The sequence below is a fragment of the Neolamprologus multifasciatus genome, chromosome 19, assembly GCF_963576455.1.
Source record: "Neolamprologus multifasciatus chromosome 19, fNeoMul1.2, whole genome shotgun sequence".
NCBI lineage: Eukaryota > Metazoa > Chordata > Actinopteri > Cichliformes > Cichlidae > Neolamprologus > Neolamprologus multifasciatus.
The window spans coordinates 21,952,244-21,976,085 of record NC_140457.1 but is presented as its reverse complement, the minus strand read 5'-3'; the positions used below and the strand labels follow the sequence as shown (position 1 = coordinate 21,976,085).

General features: G+C 41.8%; 3 protein-coding genes across 6 annotated transcripts; 1 reads left to right on the top strand and 2 right to left on the bottom strand.

Annotated features, from left to right (window-relative positions):
- Nucleotides 1-147: 147 nt before the first annotated feature.
- On the top strand, nucleotides 148-23,615 carry LOC146496606 (interferon alpha-inducible protein 27, mitochondrial-like). 3 transcript variants are annotated; one of them, XM_085142996.1, is made up of 4 exons: nucleotides 148-172; nucleotides 14,598-14,627; nucleotides 15,388-15,549; nucleotides 23,319-23,615. In XM_085142996.1, exons 1-4 carry the CDS (start codon nucleotides 163-165, stop codon nucleotides 23,390-23,392), a joined length of 276 nt encoding a protein of 91 aa, XP_084999122.1. In that variant the 5' UTR covers nucleotides 148-162; the 3' UTR covers nucleotides 23,393-23,615. The 3 variants fall into 3 exon arrangements, with proteins under 3 accessions (XP_084999122.1, XP_084999121.1, XP_084999120.1); XM_085142995.1 differs by lacking the exon at nucleotides 148-172 and adding an exon at nucleotides 14,362-14,464; XM_085142994.1 differs by lacking the exons at nucleotides 148-172; nucleotides 14,598-14,627 and adding exons at nucleotides 15,079-15,103; nucleotides 15,228-15,257.
- LOC146496608 (interferon alpha-inducible protein 27-like protein 1) lies at nucleotides 2,577-3,384 on the bottom strand. The gene is made up of 4 exons (XM_085143046.1): nucleotides 3,310-3,384; nucleotides 3,177-3,200; nucleotides 2,967-3,110; nucleotides 2,577-2,665 (listed from the first exon to the last, which is right to left on the bottom strand). Exons 1-4 carry the CDS (start codon nucleotides 3,332-3,334, stop codon nucleotides 2,577-2,579), a joined length of 282 nt encoding a protein of 93 aa, XP_084999172.1. The 5' UTR covers nucleotides 3,335-3,384.
- Nucleotides 8,159-11,795, bottom strand: LOC146496607 (interferon alpha-inducible protein 27-like protein 1). 2 transcript variants are annotated; one of them, XM_085142993.1, is made up of 4 exons: nucleotides 11,587-11,795; nucleotides 11,392-11,415; nucleotides 11,156-11,323; nucleotides 8,159-8,632 (listed from the first exon to the last, which is right to left on the bottom strand). In XM_085142993.1, exons 1-4 carry the CDS (start codon nucleotides 11,609-11,611, stop codon nucleotides 8,517-8,519), a joined length of 333 nt encoding a protein of 110 aa, XP_084999119.1. In that variant the 5' UTR covers nucleotides 11,612-11,795; the 3' UTR covers nucleotides 8,159-8,516. The 2 variants fall into 2 exon arrangements, with proteins under 2 accessions (XP_084999119.1, XP_084999118.1); XM_085142992.1 differs by lacking the exon at nucleotides 8,159-8,632 and adding an exon at nucleotides 9,703-10,814 and having other exon boundaries at nucleotides 11,587-11,745.
- Nucleotides 23,616-23,842: the final 227 nt, after the last annotated feature.

The following is a 23,842-nucleotide window of genomic DNA, read 5'->3' as shown; positions in this document are numbered from 1 at the left end:
CCAACCTCACAATCACTTGTTCCATGATGACTAAAGAAAGTTTATTCACTTCACAGACCCAGTGACGCCCATTCAGTTACATTTCCCACGAAATAACAGCTGATCCTCACCCTTCTGTTTAAGACACAGTTCAGTTTTAAGCTCCTCATCCTGAGTGGAATAATGAGTCTGTGTGAGTACAGCTGCCTTTTTCAAATCATCTCTACATAATATAAGCTCATTATTCTACCGTCACAGGAAATGTCTAAATATTTCCATTTGAGCTGTGGTAAGTTTTGTTTGTTTTCTTTCTTGTGTTTTAGTGACAGCCTTAGCCATCGCAGTCGGGGCAGGTAAAAAAAACCTATTTGCTTATTTATGTATTTTTATCTCTAAACCTCATAGGTGACGTCATACATATCAAGACGTATTCATTTTGAAGCATCCTGATGATCAGTAACCAGGTGTTTCTTCCTGTTGTCAGGTGCAGCAGTGGCCTCTGCTCCTATTGTCCTGGGGTCTGTAGGTTTCACCTCAGCTGGAATAGCAGTTGGTTCCTACGCTGCAAGCATGATGTCTGCAGCTGCTGTGGCAATGAAGGAGGAGTTTAGCGCGGTGGCTGTTTTGCAGCCAGCAGGTAAAAAACGAAATAATTATTTTCCCAGCAATTACTCTAAAATCTTTATTATGATAAATCCGAAAGATCCAAGAAACAATAACATGACTGTGCTGCAGTGAGAATAATACGACGGACTATTAGCTGTTGGAGGATTGTTTGTTGCACTCATTTGACACCAGGAAATGATGATAATCAGAAAGAAAAAAATAATAATAAATGATATATTTACTGCTGCCAACTGGAAACAGCTGCCAGTAGTATCAGTGTCATGCTTTAGTAAAGCTTGGCTTAAATCTTAGTGCTGGTAATGCTGTGGTGTTTTATTACAAAACACATGAACATGGTCAAATTGTGCAACTTTGAATAAAACCCTAATAAAATAAAATAATGAAAAGCAGTTTGAAGTTGTGGTCTGGTAAATTTTTATTATTATGTTTATATTTTATTATTCTATTATGTATCTGAAAATACTAAGACATGGGTCATTATTTTTATGTAATTGTAGTCCCAAGAAGACATCGCTCTACAGTTTGTGTTGCTCTCTGTCGCCCTCTGTGTTCAGCCCTGAACATAAGGTTTCGTTAATGAGGAAAGGAAACTTTGCTTGCTATAAAATCAGCCATTTCAGAGCAGATGCAGGACAGAGGAGCAGTGGCAGCTGGAAAGTGTGGTGGCTGTTTTGGAGTCAGCAGGTAAATTAATACTTAGATGTTTCATTAGGATTTTAAGTTGCAACAACATGCAAAAAGAAAAAGTTCATGAAAATATCATAATCTTAGATTAGATAATGGCACTATATTGTATCACTATGATAATAAATATAATAATGACATCATCAATAATATAATTAATGATAATGATAATGATACAGTATGCTGTGATATCAGCAGGACTGAAGTGATATATATTGTCATATATTTGCTTTATGCCAAAACTGGAAGTCTTGTTTTTCTTCTCAAGCTTGTTTTTATCATTGTGTTGTGTATATTAAAATTAAGTATTATGGTGCAAAGCTTTAAACCTCATGTGTATCATTAGTATAGCTAACTATGTTAGGGCAAGGACAAGACATGGTTTTGTGTGCAAGTTCTTAAAGATGGACGTCTGATAGTCAGGTTTACGGGTGCAGTCAGAACTAAACATAATTGGCATCTCAGTTTTTCTCTCTTTTGGTTCACAGTTAAAAGGAAGACTGTCCATTTTAATGTGACCTCTCAGATTATCATCATCATATTACATGATTACTGGGAGACCAAGGTAATAAAAAAAAAACTTTTGGTGGCTGCTAATGCTACCACTCAGCATCCAAGTAGATACACCCATGGCATTACTTCACCTTGTTCTCAGTTTTCACATTCAACAGATTTTCAGAAAGCGTGGCCTCTGCCCCCACGTTCAGGTAACTGAGATGCAAACTCCCCTTAGATTTTTAGTAGATACACCCATGGTATTTGAAACTCCTACATCACCTCATTCTCAAGTTATCGCATCAACACTTGGGTGTCTGCACTAAACCACCTGGTGGGGTGACAATACCCAGTCAGCCTTTTATGGCTGATAGGACAAAAAGTATGGGGGTGGTGGTGTTTAAAAAAAAACAAAAAACTCTAGCCCTGTTCCCGAAGACTGTAACTGTGATTAAAATGGTAAATGGTAAATGGCCTGTATTTGTATAGCGATTAGTTCCTGATCTATGTTTTGTTAGCAGATTTTTTTTTGTTGGGGGTGGGGGGGGGGGGGGGGGGGAGTCAGAAATAACCAGTGTAAACAGGTCTGTAACAGTTTCTTCCTGCTATTTCAGTCATAGAGATGGACTGAGCATCTCAGTAAACACTAATCTGTTCATTCGTTGTGTTTCTACCAGCTGTCTTGTGATCAGGTCCAAAATTCTTAAATCAGGTTTTTGAGATTTGTAAACAGGAGGAAACATTTGTAGGCCAGTTTGTATTTATTCAATGTGTAATCTCATATGTCACAGTCATGTTACACATAGTGAGAGCACCCAACCTGCTGCAGCTCCAGCACTGCCAAACATCCAGTGACAAGCCCATGGAAGACCTGCTGCACCTACAGCGAAATCACATTAGACACCATTAGCTGTTTGTTTATACTGTTCAACATGAGAAAAGCTTTTATTCTTCATCGCCAAACCCCAGAATTTACACTACACTATTTTACTCATGAACCTTTATTAATAGAGACGTGTCCAGAAAGAGCATTTCATATGTTTGAAATTTAGATAAAACATCAAAAGCCAAAGTGGACTAAAATATACTATAAGTATTACTTAAGAAAATATAAGAAAATGTCTGTTGTTTGTTTTGTTTTACATTGAGAGAGAGAGAGAGAAACATGACATCCAGCTCACCCCAGGACTGTAAGATTGCTATTAGACCTCCTGCACCAAAATATGCCATCAGTCTGGCAGCGATGGAGCCTGCTACTATTCCAGATGAAGTGAACCCCAGTGCAGTCAGAATGGCAGGAGTCAGAATCACAGTGGCAGCACCTCCTAGATAAAAATGTTATATGTCAAGATTTGATATCAAATTATGTTGTGGTTAATGTGATGTCATACCTGTGATCGTAACGACTGCCTCACCTGTCAACGAAATACAAAAAGAAAAGAAAATGTTGTAATGAGTAAGTAATAATTATTCAAACACAATTATATGAAGGGATAACACCATTATAAAAATATATAGACTCACATATCTCTACCAAGTTGACATCCATGTTTTCAATAATAACTCAGATGACACCAAGAGCTCAAGTGTAGATATGGAAATGTGTTTCAACCTGAACTGTGCCTGCCACATGCCCCATTTCACGTGACAAAACCAGTTTCAACTCCACCTTGTTTATACATCATCAAACTTTCAACTACCTTCAGATAAAGAAAACGTTGCATAAGGAGTGGTGTGTTAGTGGAAAAAGTGCCTCTAGATGATACAACAAAAATGCAGCATGAAGCAAAGTTGGACTAATTGTTATTTTTAAATTAATCTATGACATAAAAAACAGTTTTTATGAATGCATCTTTAACATTTAATCTCACTCTTGATAACTGCAATGAATGTTAAACCTTTTGAAGTAATGACTAAGAATTGAGAAAATTATATATCACAGTTATATATTATTTTGTTTTCTTTTGAGTAACTGTGCAGATTTACACCACTTTAAAATGCCAGCTAGTCTACTGGAGACAGAACAGGACAGAATGAAAACAAGTTTAACTGTCTTGATATCATGCTGTTACAGCGCACTCACACAGAGGCATTGTGTGCTTCGGCACAGTGTGATTTGTTATTATTAATTAGGATTTGTGCTGCTGTGGCAGAAAGACGACAAACAGGTAATTTGATGACACAAATCCATGGAGATATGAAACACACTTTATCTGAAACACTGGCAAGCAAAAGTGCAATCTGTTTAATTTTATTTGTTTTGTTTCCTAAATAGTGTTAAATACTTAAATATGAATTGGACTTCAGTGTTTGTTTATAGTACAGCTCTAGATCCAGGTGACAGCATGTCAAAATGATGTTACCAGTCAATGGCCAGCAGCATATTTAGTGTAAATATTGCTATAAATTAAAGTGGATGTGTTTGTGCCTCATAGTAGATTTTAAAAAGCTGTGTCTGTTGTAGAATGTTGATGGAATAACTGAGAGAACCTTGAGCCCTTCTCTATGATGGGGAGAGAAATTTTCTTCCTGTTAAAAGGGAGTTTTTCCTTCCCACTGTCGTCAAAGTGCTTGCTCATAGGGGATCATTTGATTGATGAGTTTTCTCTATATGTATTATTGTAGGGTCTACCTTACAATATAAAGCGCCTTGAGGCGACTGCTGTTGTGATTTGATATCATTAAAATTGAATTGAATTAAAATAATCAAATAATACTGCAAGCAAGAAATCCTCAGAGGTTGCAAAAAGTACAGAATGTCTGTAGTTTTCATGAGTTGTCATTGCTGATTTCCATCCTGTACACTCAGTTAATGCCTTTGTATCAATGTATGGCAGTTTATGTCTTGATGTTATACAGTATAAAGTTGGTGTGAGGGTGGAATTACGGGTGCCCTAGACCTCTTTTCATAGTGATTGCTCCAAAACCTTTAGTATGATAAATCTGACAGGTTTACTAAAATTAAATATTGCAGTGTGTGTTGTCAGTGAGGATAAATTACAGAAATTAGATGGAAATTATTTTATTATTACGTTTTTTCAGATAACAGATACATATGTATATCATAACTTTTACATAATTCAGTTCCAAGTCTGACATATTTTGCTTGTTATAACTGGCAGAAATAAAGTGATCACCAAGGCTTGAAGTGAAAACACGAAGTGATCACACACTTTGAGTGTCGCACATGACACATATTGTATTAAATTATTTTTTATTTAGATTGTTATCAGTGCATCATTATGCACAGGACTCACAGGCTGGTAAAGGATTATTTTTATTATACCTGCAAAATTAACACAACATAAGAGGGCAGACTGATTGGCTGACTGAACTCAACCGGAAAAACACATGGAATCAACAATGTCAAGACAATGAACTGAGAGAAATGGAGGGTTTAAATACTTAAATTAAACTGGGTAATGATGATAAGAACCAGGTGATACACACAGCTAAACTAAATCTAAGTAATTACACAGGAAGTGGAACAAAACATAATTCACACAGATCAAAGCTAACATAATAAAACAGGAAACACTGACAAAGTCCAAAACTGAAAACACTGGGACAGTGACCCAGGAACACTGACAGATCTCTTTTGTTCAGAAAACCACAGGCAGTTAACTGCATCAGTTTTCCCAAAAGAGAGTAACCTGGCTCAGCGGTGTACAAAGTTTTATATGAGAATGTCCGTCTATGTAACTGGTTAAAACTGATGGGGAGAAATTATAGTTTGCACTAAACTATCCCTTCATTGGTGCCCCAAACTAGTACCAGCCTCTCAGCACTAACGACTTTTCCCTATTTTCTAACCTTTACCAAATAATGTGTTGTCTTACTGACCATGAGAGCAACCCTGGCTGAGTTACAGGATACTGTTTTTGTCTCACGCAGTCCCGATGACCCACACACCACAGCATTTCAGTCAGGTTAAGGTCTGGACTTTAATTTGCATGTGTTTTTATTTTCACATTAAATTTGTAAAGACAACAGAAGCATGATATCAGTCACTGGATCAGATAAAACATCTTCATCCTCTACAATTATATTTTATTTCAAAATCATGAGTAAAAATCAGCAACAAAGGTTATCAAACATTTTTGTAATTCTCAAATCATGCTTTAATCTCAGTCTTTGACATTTACATATAAGAATACATTTTCATTCAGGATATTGAGATTTGTCACAGGAGGAAACATTTGTAGGCCAGTATATATTATTCAATGGTTTGATCTTCATATTTCACAGTCACGTTACACATAGTTGAGATCACCCAACCCACTGCTCTTAATAATAATAATAATAATGGATTGCATTTATATAGCGCTTTTCTGGGCCCTCAAAGCGCTTTACAATTCCACTATTCATTCATTGTAGCCACAGCTGCCCTGGGGCAGACTGACAGAATGCAAGAAGGAATTTCCTCTTAAGCAAACAGAACATCCAACAAAAGAAAAAACAGGTCACTCAAACTAACCTGCCTTCATAATTAAAAGTACAGAACTTGTTTTGAAGTAAGAAAGAAAAGGCCCTAAAGGCAAATTCTCACGAGGGCCTAAGAGTACATCTTTCACCATCTTACAATACTGTGATTGCAGCCATTCCCCAACTCTCTGTCAATGGTACTCATGGCCAATGATCAATGGGCTTTGATCAATGGTTGCTGATCAATGGTCATGAGAATTTGCATAATCATGATGAAGGAACTGACCCCTCAGCCCATCCCAAGAAAGGATTTCCTCCTAAGCAAACAGAACATATAACAAAAGGTAAAACGGGTCATTCAAACTAACCTGCCCTGACAAATTAAAAGTACAGAACTTGTTTTGAAGTAAGAAAGAAAAGGCCCTGATTCTTTATTTATCTGGTTCCTGAATGTAAAGGAGGACTATTCGTGGGCGAGGCTTCATCACATTCCATTGCTGTTGTCACTGCAGTTGTGTGACGTCACAATTATGTCTGAACAACTACCAGAAGATACAAAGTGCTTCACAAATAGAAATAGTACAAATTTAAATGGAACAAGTGGGATAAAATAAATAACAAATAAACAAGAGTAACAGAAAAAACATAACTACATGTCAAACATTCATAAAAGCTTTTTTGTTTAGATGAAACTTTGCAAAGCTGCGCTGCCTTGTTCTTTTAAAAGAGAAGAGGCTTCTCAAGGCTGCCCTTCCAGCCATTTTCTAATTGTGCTGTCATGAGCTTTAGAATAATAACAGAAATAATTATAGAGAATAATAGAGTCAGTGATGAAGCTCTTTGTTTTTGTTTTGTTTTGTTTACAATTTCTCTAATCCTTGCATTATCTGACCATCCGATAGGATTGTGGGACTGTGCAGAAAACAAGCACCAAGCAGTATATCAGTGAAGAGCCGGGTTTTTAAAAACAAAACAAAAAAGACTTTCTTTCTAACATATCTGCCTTAATTTGTATCTCCATCAATAATATTATTGTAGTTAATCTCAGTCCTCAAATTATCAGTGTTGTCTTCAGGCCTTTAAATCCACTCTTTATATTTCTTCCACGTTTCAGTTAAAGTGGTAGAAATAATTTTTTTGAACCCTTGAAGAATTTGTATGTTTCCTCACTTACAAAGAAATGAAGAGTCTCTCATTTTCATGGTAGTTTAATTTTAATGGAGAGGGACAGAATATGAACCAAAAAACACAGGGAAAAAACATGACATAAAATGTGTAAACTGCTCGTCACTGACTGAAACAGGTGTTTGAGCCCATTGAACACAGTCAGATTACTGGCTCTGTAAGAGTGATACATTTATGGACTATGGATTTGATATCGTTACTGTGCATTACATTATGGTGTTTACAATAAAAACAAAAATATTTTTATTTTGCATGTGTTTTTATTTTCAAATTAAATTCATAAAGAGAACAGAAGCGTCATATCAGTCTTTGGATCTGATAAAGGATCTTCATCCTCTATGATGATATTTTATTTCAAAATCAGGGTGACCGTCGCTCAGGGGGTTGGGAAGCGTATCTGTAACCGGATACGCCGGTTCGATCCCCGGGCTCTCTGTCCTGGTCGTTGTGTCCTTGGGCAAGACACTTTACCCTACTGGTGTTGGCCAGAGGGGCCGATGGCCCGATATGGCAGCCTCGCTTCTGTCAGTCTGCCACAGGGCAGCTGTGGCTACAACCGTAGTTTGCCACCAGTGTGTGAATGTGAGAGTGAATGAATAGTGGCATTGTAAAGCGCTTTGGGTGCTTTGAAAAGCGCTATATAAATCCAATCCATTATCATGAGTAAAAATCAGCAACAAAGGTTATCAATGATTCAGTTCTCAAATCATGCTTTATCTGAGTGTTGGAAGCACATACACTTACACATAAGAATAAAGTTTCATTCAGAATATTGAGATTTTCACAGGAGGAAATATTGTAGACCAGTTTGTGTTAATCTATATAACAGTCACATTACACGCAAATGGTAAATGGCCTGCATTTGTATAGCACTTTTCTAGTCCCTAAGGACCCCAAAGCGCTTTACACTACATTCAGTCATTCACCCATTCACACACTGGCAATGGCAAGCTACATTGTAGCCACAGCTGCCCTGGGGCGCACTGACGGAGGCGAGGCTGCCGGACACAGGCGCCACTGGGCCCTCTGACCACCACCAGTAGGCAAATATGGGGTTAGTATCTTGCCCAAGCATATTTGGCATGGGATCGAACCAGAAGATCGAACCACCGACCTTCTGATTAGTGGCTGACCTGCTCTGCCACCTGAGCTACAGCCACCCATGAGAACATCCAACCTGCTGCTTTTCCAACATTGCCAAATAATCCAGTGGCAGCCCATGACAGACCTCCTGCACCTACAGTGAAATCACTGTACTGATCTTCTCCAAGGTGGGGCCTTTCTTACCCCCTACCACAAACACAGCTTCATCAAGCCCCAGACCCCAGGTGTGCAGTGTTTAAAGCTCTGTAGCCAGGACAGCCTCCCCCTCAATGTGTGACCAGGTAGGTATGAATGGGACAATTCTTGTACAGGCCTCTATTATGCAACGTTTTCTGCCGTTTTACTAAAACCTCCCCAGAATCCTTTGAATGGTTCCCGAATAGAGGAAAGAGAAGAAGAGCAGTGACTCAACACATGACAATCTGGTCAAAGTAGGAAAGTGATTTAATAATTTGATAATTGATCTGATATCAGTTTAGTTTAATGTAATCTAACTGAGATTTGAATAATTAGACATCAGAGAAACCCAACATAACTATAACCATATAGATAGGTTTAAAATATGAGAAGAAGCTGACATGTGTTTCTACCATTTCTCCTTCATTGGATTTTCAAAATTTTGCTTCTCATGCTCCAAGTATCCTTGTAGTACATTACTCTGGATTAGGTGAAAATGATCAGGGTTAAATGCAGTATAATAAAGCTGAAAGTGCAATTGAGATATTTATTTTTATTTTTATTATTTGACGTCTGTGTGCATACAGTATGTATCACTTCTCAATCATTTATTGCACTTCTTGCTCATCAGTGAGGTGCTTTTATCTATGTTTGTGTGGGGACTTGTTATAAATCAGTCTTCAACCTTTAATCTCTCTCTGGAAATGACTGGGATTAAATGCAGTCAAATAACGCTTACGTAAAACTGTGTCATGTCATAATTTCTACTGCTGCCATTTTGTAGGATCTCCCGTCCAGGGCTCCTGAAACGTTCTTATAATTCATCTCAACTTCTGCTCTTGTGTCTGCTGTGATAAGCCTTGTATACTCACCCATTTTATTTCCTTTCTATTTCTCATTATTTTAATTATATTATATATTATTTAACCGTAGTCAAGATGAACACAACACGTTTGTTTGTACTTGCTTTGACTTTGTACTCAGATCTCATCTGTCATTTCCAAACAGCAGGAAAATGTAAAAAAATTGCCTTTAACTATCTGTTATACACAGATGCTGCCACATATCTCTGTTGTAGGTAACTGAAGTGACTGGCAGCCTTCACAGGAAATAAATGAAATCCTCAATTATCCTCAGTAATTATCCTCAGTAATTATCCTCAGGCAAAAAAAAAAAAAAAAATTGTCCTCAGTAAACATCAACGCCAGGCTTTTTTTAATGTTAGCTGAACTGTGGCACATCATTCAACTTCAGGTTAAAAACCCCTGAGTACACTTGAAATCATTATGGAGAGCAGAGTAAAGTGACCTTTAGTGGGATTTTTAATCTTGTTTTTTTAATAATCATACTGTGTTTAATATAAGTCTGCAGATGAGGAAGTTAGAGCACCACAGCTTGCAGCACACAGCACTGTGCTGATTCATAATAATGCAAGAAGAAATTTCCTCCTAAGCAAACAGTGCATACAACAAAAGAAAAACAGGTCATTTAAACTAACCTGCCGTGAGAAATTAAATGTACAGAACTTGTTTTGAAGAAAGAATGTGTTAATCTTCATATTTCACAGTCATGTTACACATAGTTGAGATCACCCAACCCACTGCTCTTAATGCAAGAAAGGATTTCCTCTTAAGCAAAAAGAACATACAACAAAAGAAAAAACAGGTTACTGAAACTAACCTGCCTTAATAATTACATTTACAGAACTTGTTTTGAAGTAAGAAAGAAAAGGCCCTAATGCTTTATTCATCTGGTTCCTGAATGTAAAGGAGGACTATTCATGGACGAGGCTTCATTACATTCCTTTGCTGTTGTCACTGCAGTTGTGTGACATCACAGTTATGTCAAACAACTACCAGAATCAAATCAAGTCAAAATGTTTTTTAAAATGTTTTTGTAATTTACTTCTCAAATCATCCTTTAATCTGAGTGTTCGACATTCACACATAAGAATAAAGTTTCATTCAGGCGATTGAGATTTGTCACAGCAGGAAACATTTATAGGTCAGTTTGTGTTAATTCTCTATGTGAATCTTCATATATCACAGTCACGTTACACACGGTTGAGAGCACCCAAGCCACTGCTGCTCCAACACTGCCAAACACTAAAGTGGCAGCCCATGACAGACCTGACGCACCTAAAGTGAAATCACATTAGACACCATTAGCTGTTTGTTATACTTGTTCAACATGTGCAAAGTTTTAATTCTTCATAAAATAATTTATGATGTACATAAATTATTTTACTCATGAACCTTTTATACCATTTATAGAGACGTGTCCAAGAAGAGCATTTTATATCTTTGACATTTAGATAAACAGCAACAGTCAAAGTGGACTAAAATATTACAATTTCTAATTTATCTGGCCGTAATCCTGCTCTATAAGAAAACATGTCTATTTGTTTGGTTGCGGATTTTTTTTACACACATTTAGAGAGGAGAGAGGAAGAGAATATGTAACAAATTATCCGGTTTACCCCAGGACTGCAAGATTGCTACGAGACCTCCTGCTGCAACTCCACCTCCACTAGCGATTGCTAAATATGACATCAGTTTGGCAGCGACGGAGCCTGCTGCTATTCCAGCTGAAGTGAACCCCAGTGCAGCCAGAATGGCAGGAGTCAGAATCACAACTCCACCAGCTCCTGGATAAAAACGTTTATATTAAAGATTTTCATATCAAAATTATGCCGTGGTTAATGTGATGGCGTACCTGCAAACACAAGGACCGCCTTGCCTGTTAATGAAATACAAAAAGATTTCAAATAAAATCTTTACAATTATAAAAAGAATTCATATCCACTGCATAATGTGATAACACTGTTATAAAATACACACACACACACACACACACACACACACATATATATATATATATATATATATATATATATATACATATACTCACATATCTCTTCAAAGCCTGTGTCCATGCTTTCAACGATAACACTCAGACACCAAGAGCTCAACTGCAGTCATGGAAAGATGCAGTCATGGAAAGCTGATCCATGTCATGGAAAGCTGATCCATGTCTTTTACTTTTTTTTTTTTTCAAGAATTGCCACTCCCATTTCTGAAAGAACAATACACACTAGACAGGGGAGGAGCAGCATAATGATGTTTTTTTTTTCTAAACAGTAACATATTCATCTTATGATTGTGGAAACCACATAAAAAATGAAAGAATTTTTTTTTTTTGCAATGATCCAAATAATCTCATTGCAGTAACAATGGGCTCTGCACAATAACAAATTATGTGTAGTAATAACTTCATTATTATAACAACAAACCTGGGGCAGCACGGTGGCATGGTGGTTAGCAGTGATGCCTCACAGCAAGGTCCTGAGTTCAATTCCACCTTTCTTTCTGTGTGGAGTCTGCAGGTTCTCTCCGGGTACTCTCGCTTCCTCCCACAGTCCAAGAGCTCAACTGCACAGTCCAAACACATGCAGTTAGTGGGGCTAGGTCAGTTGGAAAGTCTGAATTGCCCATATGTGTGAATCTGACTATGAAGATTGTGTCTATGAGTTAGTGATCCCTGAGACAGACAGTACCCTGCCTCTTGCCCTAAAACAGGGGGAGTTGGCTCAAGCCCCACCCCCGTGACCCTGAAAAGGATAAGCAGAAGATGAAGTTTTGACTTGTGGTTCTGGGTTTGTTATTTGTTCTTTTAAAGTATAATATCATGTATCTTCTTGTTCCTGAGTGTGTTCTTTTCTAGTTCCTCAGAGTTTGTCATTTATAGTTCTTGTTTCTTGTTTTATTTTTTATTTTTTTGCTGGGCGTTTGCAACCCTATTAGTTAGGTTGCTTACTCTTTAAAATACCAGAATAGGGAGGATGGAGTAGGTTTAAGTTTATTAGATTGATCAGTATTGCTGAACTATGAAATATTTTGGGTGCAGTGTATTTTTTACATACAGGTATAACAGAATAGCTTTAGTGTTTTGTTTTCTTTTAAACTTGAGTATGAACTTATACAAAATGCAGCAAGATATTTAAAAAAAAACAGTTTAATTGATTAAAAAACACACTGTTACGGATTCATATCGGTATCGGCCGATATCCAAAATTATATCGGTATCGGTATCGGACATAAAAAGTGGTATCGTGCCATCTCTAATACATATATATATATACATTTACAGGTAGTGACTCTTTTGTGCAGCCTAAAATAAATTTGGTTAATATGTGCATCATACCTGTTTCATACCAGATGTTGTTTAACATGCCATAACTCGAGTTTCCCCAAGTGCAGTACTGTAGCGTCCCTCCCTACAAAGCTGTGATCTGCAGAATTTCAATGACCTTTAGTAACCCTGAGTACAATAATACCAGACTCTTTTTTTTCACCTTACCTGCAGTGTTGCATCAGCATAACCCAAATATCCTTGGGCAACATACTAACCCCAAGTTGCTCTCGGATTCATGTGTGTGTATGTTACATAAAAACCACTTGCAGTTTCTCTGTAGCAAAGACTTAATCCTTTAAGTGTTATGACGTTTTCAGTGTGATAGTCATGATTGTTGATTGGCTTCTTCTCCACATTTTTATAACAGCACTACTTTCTACACTGCAGTACCTTTTAAATAATGCTCACAAGGATATTGAATCAAAATGTGTTCCAACACAACTTTTACACCCTTTTGTTTATAAGTCTGTAGATGAGGATGTTAGAGCACCATGAGGCAGAGCTACAGCCTATAAACCATCATTTATATTAAGGTTGACATTTTTTAAACTTAAACTGTGTTGAGTCACATTAATGTCATGAGGAATGCTGAGCTTTGCTACCATGAGAAAATAAATACCCACAACTTGTTTTGAAAAGGGAAAGACAAAGTCCTGTTCCTTCAATCATCACATACCTGAATGTAAACTATGCCGGTATGTCATGGGTATGTTTGCAGTATGGGCGAGGTTTAATGCTGTCGTCATTGCTGTGGTGTGACAATCTTTGAACAACTACAAGAACCATTTCTTATGAACTGAACCTTTTGTGCAACAAAATAAATACACAACAACCAAACTGCTTTTTTAAATCAGGTCACCTAAGACATTTCTTGTAAGGCAATAAAGACGTTTATGTTCTGGTTCCATGAACTGTCACTGTAGTGACTGAAAAAAAGTTAAATTGCTGTTGAGAAAACAGTAACTAGGACACTAATTATAAGTTTGACAGATATAAAATGCTGCATTTGAAATTAAAAATCCAGCACTTTCAAAAATGTGCTTGGATGCATGTTGGTGTCTGTCTCCACCTGCAGACAGGAGGAAGAACTTTTTTGGCCTCTAATTAATTAAAATGTGTAATTTATTTTCTCTGAGGAAGGTCAGAGGTTTAAAGAAGTGCAGTATATCTGCCGTCCTTACAGATCTGCCAGTGATCTTTTTTGCTCCCACACATAATACAGAAACATTTTCAGTGACCTAAGTAACGTTTATATACCCTCCCTGTGATAAGCTTGTTCTTGTTTGTTTTCACTTTAAGCAATTTAACATAAGGATTAAAACAGAAAGAAAAACCCTTGAAATAATCCGTGTGTAAAATCCATAATAAAGATGGCATTAAATAAATAAATATGTCAAACCCCCTGAGATCCAACCTCACAATCACTTGTTCCATGATGACTAAAGAAAGTTTATTTACTTCCAGACCCAGTGACGCCCATTCTAAGAGTTTCATTTTCTGGGAAAACAGCTGATCCTCACACTCCTATATAAGTCCAGTTGTCCAACACAGTCCAGGCTTAGGCTCCTGATCCTGTGAGAAATAATGGGTCTGTGTGAGTACAGCTGCCTTTTTCAAATCATCTCTACATCATATAAGCTTATTATTGTAGCATCACAGAAAATGTCTAAATATTTCAGGCTGAGCTTTGGTAAGATGTTTTTTTTCCTTTCTTTCTTATGTTTCAGTGACAGGCTTAGCGATCGCAGCAGGGGCAGGTAACAAACCTCTTTGTTTATTTATGTATTTTTACATCTAATTTTCTCTGAGGAAGGTCAGAGGTTTAAAGAAGTGCAGTATATCTGCCGTCATTACAGATCTGCCAGTGATCATTTTAGCTCCCACACATAATACAGACACATTTTCAGTGACACAAGTAATGTACATATATGCTCCGTGTAATAAGCTTGTTTTTGTTTGTTTTCATTTTAAGCAAGTGATCCAACATAAGGATTAAAACCAAAAGAAAACTCCAAAACCCATGTGTGTGAAATCCATAACAACAACAAAAAACATAAAATAACCAGATATGTCAAACCCCCTGACATCCAGCCTCACAATCACTTGTTCTATGATGACTAAAGGAATGTTATTTACTTCACTGACCCAGTGATGTCCATTCAGTTTATTTCACTCCTACATAAGACACAGTCCAGTCTTAGGCTCCTCATCCTGAGTGGAACAATGGGTCTATGTGAGTACAGCTGCCTTTTTGACATCATCACTCTACCTCATATAAACTCATGATTCTAGCATCATAGGAAATGATTTAATATATCCAGCTGAGCTGTGGTAAGATGTTTGTTTGTGTGTTTCAGTGACAGCCGCAGCCAACGCAGCAGGGGCAGGTAACAAATCTGTTTGTTTATTTATTTATTTTTATCTCTAAAACTCAAAGGTGAAGTCACACATATCATACATGTATTCATTTTAAAACATCCTGATGATCAGTAACCAGGTGTTTCTTCCTGTTGTCAGGTGGAGCAGTGGTGTCTGCTCCTATTGTCCTGGGGGCTGTAGGTTTCACCTCAGTTGGTATAGCAGCAGGCTCCTACGCTGCAAGCTGGATGTCTGCAGCTGCTATAGCCAATGGAGGAGGAGTGGCAGCAGGAAGTGCAGTGGCTGTTTTGCAGTCAGCAGGTAAAAATAAATATATAAATAAATATATATAATATAAAATATTTTACCAGCGATTACTCAAAAACCTTTATTATGTTACCGCGCCAGATCCGCAGTCCCGAACCGTAGTAAGGAAACCTCTGGCAGTTACTTGAAAGTTCCGTAACTGACTCGTAGCCGGCAACAGCTTAATATACAGGTCAACTCCGTTAGCAAAAAGATCGAAGGAGGCGTAGGAAACTGCTTCACCGTTACTTTTCTTCTTCTCCGCTCTCTCTCTCCACACCCACACACGACAGTCCCGCTACACACATTCCAAAATACATTTCCCATCAGGCTTCACCCTTAAAGGGCCATGCCTGTAACACTACCCCCACTCTGGATGATAATTAAACCCTTAATATCATTCCAGCACATGAACCCCCCATTAACAAGGAAACATACAGCATTCTATGCGGGACAGCAGTCATGCCCCCAGTCCATAAATGGCGAACCTTAGGAGGGAACAATCTTGAAGTAGACAACTGTCCATATCTTGCACACAAAAAAAAACATAGAATGTACAAGGTTCACTTTGAGGAGGGTGCAAGTCAATGTCCATATCCCGTCCCTCACATATACAGTATTCACAAAGAAAGAAAAAAAAACACACAACAGCATTTACATCAATCCCATGAGTGTTCAGAGGTGATGCCCATATTATTCAAGATGCGCTACGACATTAAGGCACTACAGCTGAATGTTTGCCCCTGTCTTACACCATTTGCCCCTATATCCAGCTTTGCTTCATTAAACAGTTCAAACAATAACTCGCAGCCCGTCGATAGCCACATTACCAGCAAACAGCAAGACAAACAAGCCCAACAGTACACGTAAGAATAGCCCCCTGTAACAACTCAATCTACAACAGTCATATCACTTAGCATATGCAACATGAACAAATTTTTTTTTTTTTTTTTACATTTTTTTTTTTCTCAAACGACTGAGCAGGGCAGCGATCCGCCTACACCCGACTCAGTTTGGACATACTAGCCTAGTGACTGACCCAGTCACCAAACATGTCCGGCGCCCGCCGCACACGCTGTGGTCTGGAACAGGGTGTGGACCTGAAGGAAGGGCGATGTCCTGGTCCTTCAGCCTCATCCACGTAAGGCTGAGCAGGGCTGGCTGGCAACCCGCTACCGTCTTCTAGAGCGGGTGGCGGAGAGCCAGTTCTCAGGGAAGCACCAGTATCTGGTTGATCTGCCCCGGATGGGGCCTCCCACAAGTCGAGGGGACCGAAATCCATGTTAGAATCGCTTTCGTCGAGCGCTGGAGGAGGCACCTCGATAGGTGCTGCCTGGTCGGAGTCTTGGAAGACCCAGCTGTTGTCCAGCGGCGTTCTTGAGTGATAAGGCTTGAGTCTGTCGTGATGAACCACTTTAGCCTTTGCTCGGGGCCCCTTTTTAATGCAGTAGACCAAATCATCCAGCAGGCCCACTACGAAGTAGGGGCCCTCATAGGAAGGCAAAAACTTGTGAACCTTATGACGCACTCTCTTGGTCCCTTTGATCAGATGCCACACTGCAGCGCCGACTTGATACTGAACTTGGCAGACATTCTTATCGTACTGTTTCTTAGCACGCTCAACAGATTTCCCAAGAGCCTCCCGTGCCAGTTGGTGGGAGAGCTCCAGCCTTTCCCTGAGTTGCACCACATACTGTGGTGCAGTGCAGTTGGGGGTGTCGTCGGCTGGCAGACCCGCGACCAGGTCAATAGGCTCGGTTATCTCTCGCCCCAGAAGCATCATGTTTGGGGTCAGTCCTGTGGAGCTGTGTTTAGTTGCCCGATAAGCCATGACAGCATATGGGATCATTATATCCCAGTCCCAGTGGCAGCGCTCCGCGGTGGTGGCTAAGGCCTTCTGAAGGGTAGCATTAAAACGCTCTACCTGGCCATCGGACTGTGGATGAAACGGCGTGGGTGCGCGTCTTTTTTGATTCCGAACAGTTCGCACATCCCTGGAACACAGCTGACTCAAAGTTGGTGCCCTGGTCACTATGCAGAGACTGTGGGGCTCCATATCTAAACACCCACTCCGCAACAACCTTTTCTGCCACCGTGGGTGCTTGTCCATCGGGACTGGATAAGCCTCCACCCACTTGCTGAAATAGTCTTGTACCACCAATATGAATCTCTGTTTCGTTCAACGGTCCCATCAGATCGACTGCAATCCTCTCCATGGGCGCGCCAACACGTACCGTGCCCATCGCTGCCTGGGGGTTTTTTAGGGGCCGCGCCCTTTCAGCACAACTGGTGCAAGTGCGGCACCACAGGGTCACATCATCTTTCATGTTGTACCAGTAGTACCTGTTCTTCAGGCGTGCCAGGGTCCTTTCTGCCCCAAAGTGGCCGCCCACTGGGCCATCGTGCATCTGCTGCATTACGGAGTAACGATAGGCTTGAGGAAGAAGGATTTGGGGGAAAAACACATTACTTTCTGTACAGTGGAATTTCCTCACCAGTACTCCATCTTTTAGGTACAGTCTTTTCCACTGCGTCCAGTAGGCTTTGGTTGCGGGGCTGCATGCTGCTACATCGGCCCAGACTGGCCGACCTCCCCCTTTTTCCTTCCATTCCCAAACTGGGCCCATATCCACGTCGTTCTTCTGGCTAGCCACGAGCTGTTCTGGGGTCCAGCCACTGAACAAGCTAGTGTGATGTGACTCATCCACCCGGTGGATATTTTGGGCGGGTGTCGTGGCTACTATCGGAACAACAGTCCACTGCTGCTACGGGTGCACACTCTGGTCCTGCTACCCGGCTTTTCCCACTGGTACCGTCAGGCCCCACTACCCCCACTGGGGGCTGTCCTGGGGGGGTTATGCCGGTGCAACAGTCCTCTAAGTACACTGCACACCTTTATGCTCGAACCGGCCGCTGTGGTGGTGGGGCTCGGGAAGTGTGCACGGGCATGAAGCACGGCAGGGTTCTCCTGGAAAGCGCATCCGCATTCTGGTGGTTTTTCCCAGGTCGGTGCAGCACCTGGAAGTTATATTCTGCCAGCTTCTCCAACCAGCGGGCCAGCTGGCCCTCGGGCTCCCTTAGCCTGGTCAGCCAGCGGAGGCTGCTATGGTCAGTCCGGACAGTGAATGGCCTACCCAGCAGGTACTGTCTGAAGTGGGAAGTGAACGCCACAACCGCCAGAAGCTCTCGCCTGGTCGTACAATAGTTTTGTTCGGTAGCTGACAGCCGCCTGCTCCCATAAGCCAAGACCCGCTCCTCGCCCCCTTGCACTTGGGAGAGAATTGCTCCGATCCCACAATCGCTGGCATCAGTGTCAAGGAACAAGTCACCCTGGTCCAGTGGGTAACCCAGGACAGGGGCTGCTGTAAGCCGTTTTTTTAATTCCTGGAATGCTTCCTGGCACTCAACAGTCCAGTTTTAAAACGGGCCATACTTCTTAGTGAGTTCATGGAGGGGTTTGGCTATTGTGGCAAAGTCCTCCACGAACCGGCGGTAGTATGAGGCTAAGCCAACAAACTGGCGCACTTCTGTGACGGTCCGCGGTGTAGGCCAGTCCGTCACCTGCTGAACTTTCTGGGGGTCTGTGGAAATACCTCCAGCAGAGATGATATGGCCCAGATAGGCCACCTGCTCCCGAAACAGGCAGCATTTAGATGGCTTCAGTTTTAGGTTGGCTCCACGCAATCTGATGAACACTTGCTCGAGCCGCTCCAGCATCTGGGTGCTATCCTGACCCAGGACAATGATGTCATCTAGGTATACTAAGCACGTCTCCCACTGCAGCCCAGCCAGGACTCTGTCCATAAGCCTTTGGAATGTGGCCGGTGCATTGCACAGTCCAAACGGCATCACATTCCACTCGAACAATCCCTTACGGGTACAAAATGCAGTTGCTTTTCGGGCTCTGGGGGTCATTTCTACCTGCCAGTACCCTGATGTCAGGTCTAGTGTACTGAAGAACTTGGCAGTGGAAAGCGTGTCAAGGGTGTCCTGGATGCGTGGCAGGGGATAAGCGTCTTTAAGGGTTCGCTCATTTAGTGGTCTATAGTCCACACATAGTCTGGGACTCTGGTCTTTCTTCTTCACCATCACAATTGGAGCAGCCCAGCCACTATTGCTAGGTTGAGCTAGCCCAGCCTCCAGGCTCTGCTGTACTTGCTGGTCGGCCGCTATTTGTTTGTCCCCTGCCATCCTGCGCGGCGGGTGCTTAACTGGTGGCCCTGGCGTGGTCAGGATGTCATGCTGGACAACACCAGTGCAACCAAGGTCATTTGGGCCAGTGGAGAAGACATCACCATAGGACCTCAGCAGGCCTGCCAGTTCACAGTGGGCAACGTGAGTCAAACCGGGGCTGCTCTCAGCATAAAGGGCCTGCAAATGGCTTGGCACAGAAGCAGGGGGAGTACCATTAAGCTCGAGGGCTGCCAAGACCCTTGGTGGGTGACTCCCCGACCCCTCCAGGACCTGCACCGGCTGAAGAACCCCTGCCACGGCACCCCGCTTTAAGGTAACAGCTGCAGCCCCAGGGTTAAAGACTCTGATTGGGATGCTAGAGGGTTTACGAGGTTGCACAACCGCGTGAGCCACCAGCACTTGGTGCTTCTCCACAAAACCCTTTGTGGGGCTTAGCATCATGTCTTTATGAGCGGCACAATGGAAGCTGGAAAACCCAGGGACCACATACTCGCAGCCTGGTTCCAAAACCGTAGTGCGTGCCACCCTAACAACAAGCACCTGGGGTTGAGGGCACAAGCCAAAGCATGGTATCTTTTCATCAAACAGGGTTATCTCTTGGCGGCCGTAGTCTAAGCAAGCACACGATTGTTGCAGGAAGGGGTGCCCCAGGATAACTTCAGTGCCCTCAGCCATGTCGGCCAAAAGAAAGTCAACATTTTGAACACCGCTCCCCACATGTACAGGCAGGATGACCTCACCCAGGACGGCCAATCCCTCTGGACCAATGCCTTGTAGAGTCTGAGCAATGGATGCCTGCACCTGGGGTCTTGACTCTGCGGGGATGGTGTTAAAATAGTGGAGGGGCAGCACATTCCGCCGTGCACCAGAATCCAGTAAGGCCCATATTTCCCGTCCCTGTATTACTATCTGGACACACATCACATCTTGGCCTCCGTTGTGGAGCACTGTGCCTGGGTCAGGGGCTGGGCCTCTAGCAGCTTTAACAGGCTTTTGGGCAGGTGAGCGAGGAGAGGGGCAGTTCCTCTGTAGATGTCCAATGCCAGAGCAGTTATGGCAAACAGCCTCCCTCCTGCTTGACTTGTTAAATGTGCTCCAGCTTTGGCGCCCACGCTGGATAGGTCTTTGAGCTCTCTCCGGTGGTTCATAACTTAGTATATGAACATTCTCCCGTAATGCAGCTGTTCGGGCCCCCTGTGCTGCAGAGACTCGTGCCCCTGGCTGCATAAGCTGCGTGACTGCCCTGGCGGCCCTTTTCGTTGTCTCGAACCTGTGGGCGATTTCATAGGCTCTTGCCAGGGTGCGTGGTTGTTCTTCCAATAATTTCTGGACCATTTCAGCATCTGCCAAAGCATTAGTGAAGATCTCTACAGCAATACAGTCCTGTTCCAGCTCGGAGCGGTTGGCATACACAATGGAAACCTTCTCATATATATCATCTCTGAGGGTGTGCAGGGCCTCACCTGGTTTCCTGACTCTCTGCCGTAGCTCAATGCCAATGGCCGCTGCATGCTCTGAACACGGCCCATAGGCAGCATCCACCTCCTCCACAATCCTCTGGTAACTCCAGTGAGCAGATTTAGGGTTTTTGTGGATTATGGCTCCAGCTGCGCCCCTCAGGCTGAATCTGAGTTGGACAGCCATGGTCTTCTCCGTCCAGCAGTTGGCCTTTGCACAGGTCTCGAACTGATAGAGAAAGTCTTTCCACGACCCTGACCCATCAAAATGGTCTGGTTGTAATGTGGGAATTTTCTCCTTGCCCCTCGTCTGTTCATCAGCAATACAATCTGCAAAGCCACCATCTTGCACTGCACAAGGAAAACAGCCGCGTGGCCCTGGCGTGGCTTGTTTTGAACTGTGACCCTGGCCATGCTTACAAAGTCCACACCCCCCATCTGGTGCTGGTATTACCGTGCGAGGTGTTGGGGAAAAATAGCCCTGAGCTGGCATTTCATAGCTGTATTGCGCAGGTTGGGGTGTACCTGGCATAATGTGTAGCTTCGCTGGCTCAGTAAACTGTGTTTTTGTAGGGACATTGCAGGTACAGCTCATGGCGGTGAATGGCTGGCTGCATGGCAGAGATGTAACAATCCGAGATAGGTGATCATGTGTGCCATGCCGTCCCACTGTAAGCGGTGTAGATGTAGTATTACCAGGGCCTTCGCAGTCTGAGCACTGAAACTGCTTAAACTCACTGCACACTGCATTCTGCTTTGCTGTTGGTGTTAAGAAAGGGTTGGTGTGAGCTGAAGGTGGTGGGGTGAGATGCCATGCAGCCTCAAACTCTGTCATATTGGCTGCTGGTATGCTCGCCGCTGGCGTTAACTCTATGTCTGTGATGAAGGGGTTGCTGCTATGGATTCTATTGTTTACATAAGTGGCACGGTCCACATTAGCTGTGCCACTCTCTGGGGATTCTGACAAAAATGGGTTGCTGCTCTTACTGAAGTACATTACCATGTCACCCCCTTCAGCATCTCCCGGCGCCGCCATTTTCTCTGTCGTCCGAGGGAAAAGAGAAAAAAAAGTTCGCTCCCTCTCTCTCGGCGCTTTGCGGAGTTTAATCCCGGAAAAGAGCCCCCAGTGTTACCGCGCCAGATCCGCGGTCCCGAACCGTAGTAAGGAAACCTCTGGCAGTTACTTGAAAGTTCCGTAACTGACTCGTAGCCGGCAACAGCTTAATATACAGGTCAACTCCGTTAGCAAAAAGATCGAAGGAGGCGTAGGAAACTGCTTCACCGAACTTTATTTCTTCTCCAAGACACGAACACCGCGTACAGTGGGCTGAAACAGTCTACTCACAGCGAGCATCGCCGACACAACTCTGGCTGTCAAGGGAGTTATTATATTCCTTTTATTTATTTCCTTTCCGTCTCTTCTGTAGCTAACCGTTACTTTTCTTCTCCTCCGCTCTCTCTCTCCACACCCACGCACGACAGTCCCGCTACACACATTCCAAAATACATTTCCCATCAGGCTTCACCCTTAAAGGGCCATGCCTGTAACAATTATAAACCTGAAAGATCCCAGAAACAATAACATGTGACTGTGCTGCAGTGAGGATAATACGACGGACTATTAGGTCCACGTAAAGAAAAATATTATCAATCATTTTGAGAATAAAGTCAAAATGTGGAGATAAAAAGCTGCCACGGTTGCTACTGTATATCATCTGAGTTTGTGAAATTGTGCTTCAGAATCGGTTTTAGTAAGAAAGAAAGAAATGATTTTTCTTTAAGCTCATAAACACAGTGTGGTGATAAGTGTTAGGTTGTACAAAAAGCAGCGGCTGGTAATGGACAGATGCGAGGTTATCGATGGTTACATCTTCGTGCAAAAAAGAGGATGAATGTTGTATCACAAGATGGCTGATCAATTTGTTTCACTAACTCATCTAAATAAGGAATTTTGTAGCGGATATAGCGCATGTGGCAGTGTTCAAACAGTAATGTCCATATCAACAACATTTCTCTTGTGGCTCTAATACTCCGTCGTAGGATAAAACCTCCCCCTCTTCTCTGCAGCTCAGTTACTTCATCTAACTGCTCGATCAGCTGTCTGGTGTTCTGAAGCCCGTTTTCTCTCTGCAGGTATGGCAGGTCTGTCTGGGGCCGCCACCGCAGCCGTGGGTACTGTTGGAGGATTGGTGGCTGCTCTCATCTGAGACCAGGAAATTATGATAATCAGAAAGAAAAAACAATCATAGTAATAAATGACATATTTACTGCTGCCAATTGGAAACAGTTGCAATAGTATCAGCGTCATGCTTCAGCAAAGCTTGGCTGAAACTTGGTTGCTGGTAATGCTGTGGTGTTTTATTACAAAACACATGAACACGGTCAAATTGTGCAACTTTAAATAAAGCCCTAATAAAATAATGAAAAACATTTTAAAGTTGTGTTTTGGTTATTTGTATTGTTATGTTTATATGTTATTATTTATTTATGTATGTGTTATTTTAAAAAAAAAATAAGACATGTATCATTATTTTTATATAACTGAGTCCCAAGGCTGACATACTTACTATAAAAATAAAGCGATCACCAAAGCTTGAAGTGAAAACACAAAGTTGGACACACTGAGTGTCGCACATGATACAAATTCAACCTGTAAG

What these genes read in the sequence shown, in the direction of transcription:
- LOC146496607 (XM_085142992.1), bottom strand. Translation starts at nt 11,611, where the DNA reads ATGGACACAGGCTTTGAAGAGATAT. An exon ending in CACAGGCTTTGAAGAGATAT is followed by an intron (nt 11,416 to 11,586) that starts GTGAGTATATGT and finishes TTTCATTAACAG; the next exon opens with GCAAGGCGGTCCTTGTGTTT. An exon ending in GGCGGTCCTTGTGTTTGCAG is followed by an intron (nt 11,324 to 11,391) that starts GTACGCCATCAC and finishes GTTTTTATCCAG; the next exon opens with GAGCTGGTGGAGTTGTGATT.
- LOC146496608 (XM_085143046.1), bottom strand. Translation starts at nt 3,334, where the DNA reads ATGGATGTCAACTTGGTAGAGATAT. An exon ending in TGTCAACTTGGTAGAGATAT is followed by an intron (nt 3,201 to 3,309) that starts GTGAGTCTATAT and finishes TTTCGTTGACAG; the next exon opens with GTGAGGCAGTCGTTACGATC. An exon ending in GGCAGTCGTTACGATCACAG is followed by an intron (nt 3,111 to 3,176) that starts GTATGACATCAC and finishes ATTTTTATCTAG; the next exon opens with GAGGTGCTGCCACTGTGATT.
- LOC146496606 (XM_085142996.1), top strand. An exon ending in AGCGATCGCAGCAGGGGCAG is followed by an intron (nt 14,628 to 15,387) that starts GTAACAAACCTC and finishes TCCTGTTGTCAG; the next exon opens with GTGGAGCAGTGGTGTCTGCT. An exon ending in GGCTGTTTTGCAGTCAGCAG is followed by an intron (nt 15,550 to 23,318) that starts GTAAAAATAAAT and finishes TTCTCTCTGCAG; the next exon opens with GTATGGCAGGTCTGTCTGGG.